This window comes from Sinocyclocheilus grahami, unplaced genomic scaffold, assembly GCF_001515645.1.
Source record: "Sinocyclocheilus grahami isolate Dianchi unplaced genomic scaffold, SAMN03320097.WGS_v1.1 scaffold5881.1, whole genome shotgun sequence".
Taxonomy (NCBI): domain Eukaryota; kingdom Metazoa; phylum Chordata; class Actinopteri; order Cypriniformes; family Cyprinidae; genus Sinocyclocheilus; species Sinocyclocheilus grahami.
The window spans coordinates 5,184-5,758 of NW_015510454.1; the positions used below are offsets into that span (position 1 = coordinate 5,184).

A 575-nucleotide genomic window follows, 5' to 3' on the forward strand; every position below is an offset into this window, starting at 1 on the left:
TCACATATATGTTTTCTGGTTTTCTCACTGGCACTGATATCTCAGACTAGTTCTGCTGTGAGTGACTTGAGCTGTGTTACGGCTCCTCTGGATGTGATCAGTGCTGGTCTGGACTGAGTTTGTTTCTGACTGACCAGCATGTGTTCGGCCAGCCAGCCCTCCTCTTTAGCGATGCGGGACGCGATGCGGAGAGCGAAGCACTTCTTCCCCAGCAGCGAGTTTCCTCCGTATCCGCTGCCGAACGACACGATGGTCCTCTGGTCAGGGATGTGAGCGATGAGCGTGAGGTCCGGGTTACACGGCCAGTTATTCACCAGCGGCTCTAAACACAGAACATGACCGTCAGTTTCTACTCTAATGACTGATGATGAGACCTCTAACTCTAGCACTCTCTATTCTAATTCTGTTTTATCTATTTGCTTTCTTTTTATTTAGTAAAAAAACACTTGTCCCTCTATCACTTGCACTCTCTACTTGTTTTCTAACTGCTTGATTTTTGCTTTAAAAAAAACTCTAACACTAGCTTTCTCTATTCTTTTTCTATTCTACGTACTTGTTTATATATATATATATAT

General features: G+C 43.8%; 1 protein-coding gene across 1 annotated transcript in view; it reads right to left on the minus strand.

Moving 5' to 3' along the window:
* Window positions 1-575, minus strand: part of LOC107577373 (phosphoenolpyruvate carboxykinase, cytosolic [GTP]-like) — a 9,082-nt gene that overhangs the window by 5,030 nt on the left and 3,477 nt on the right. The window contains exon 2 of the mRNA XM_016263455.1: window positions 81-322. Coding sequence (XP_016118941.1) covers window positions 81-322 — 242 coding nt within the window. The remainder of the gene's footprint in view (window positions 1-80; window positions 323-575) is intronic.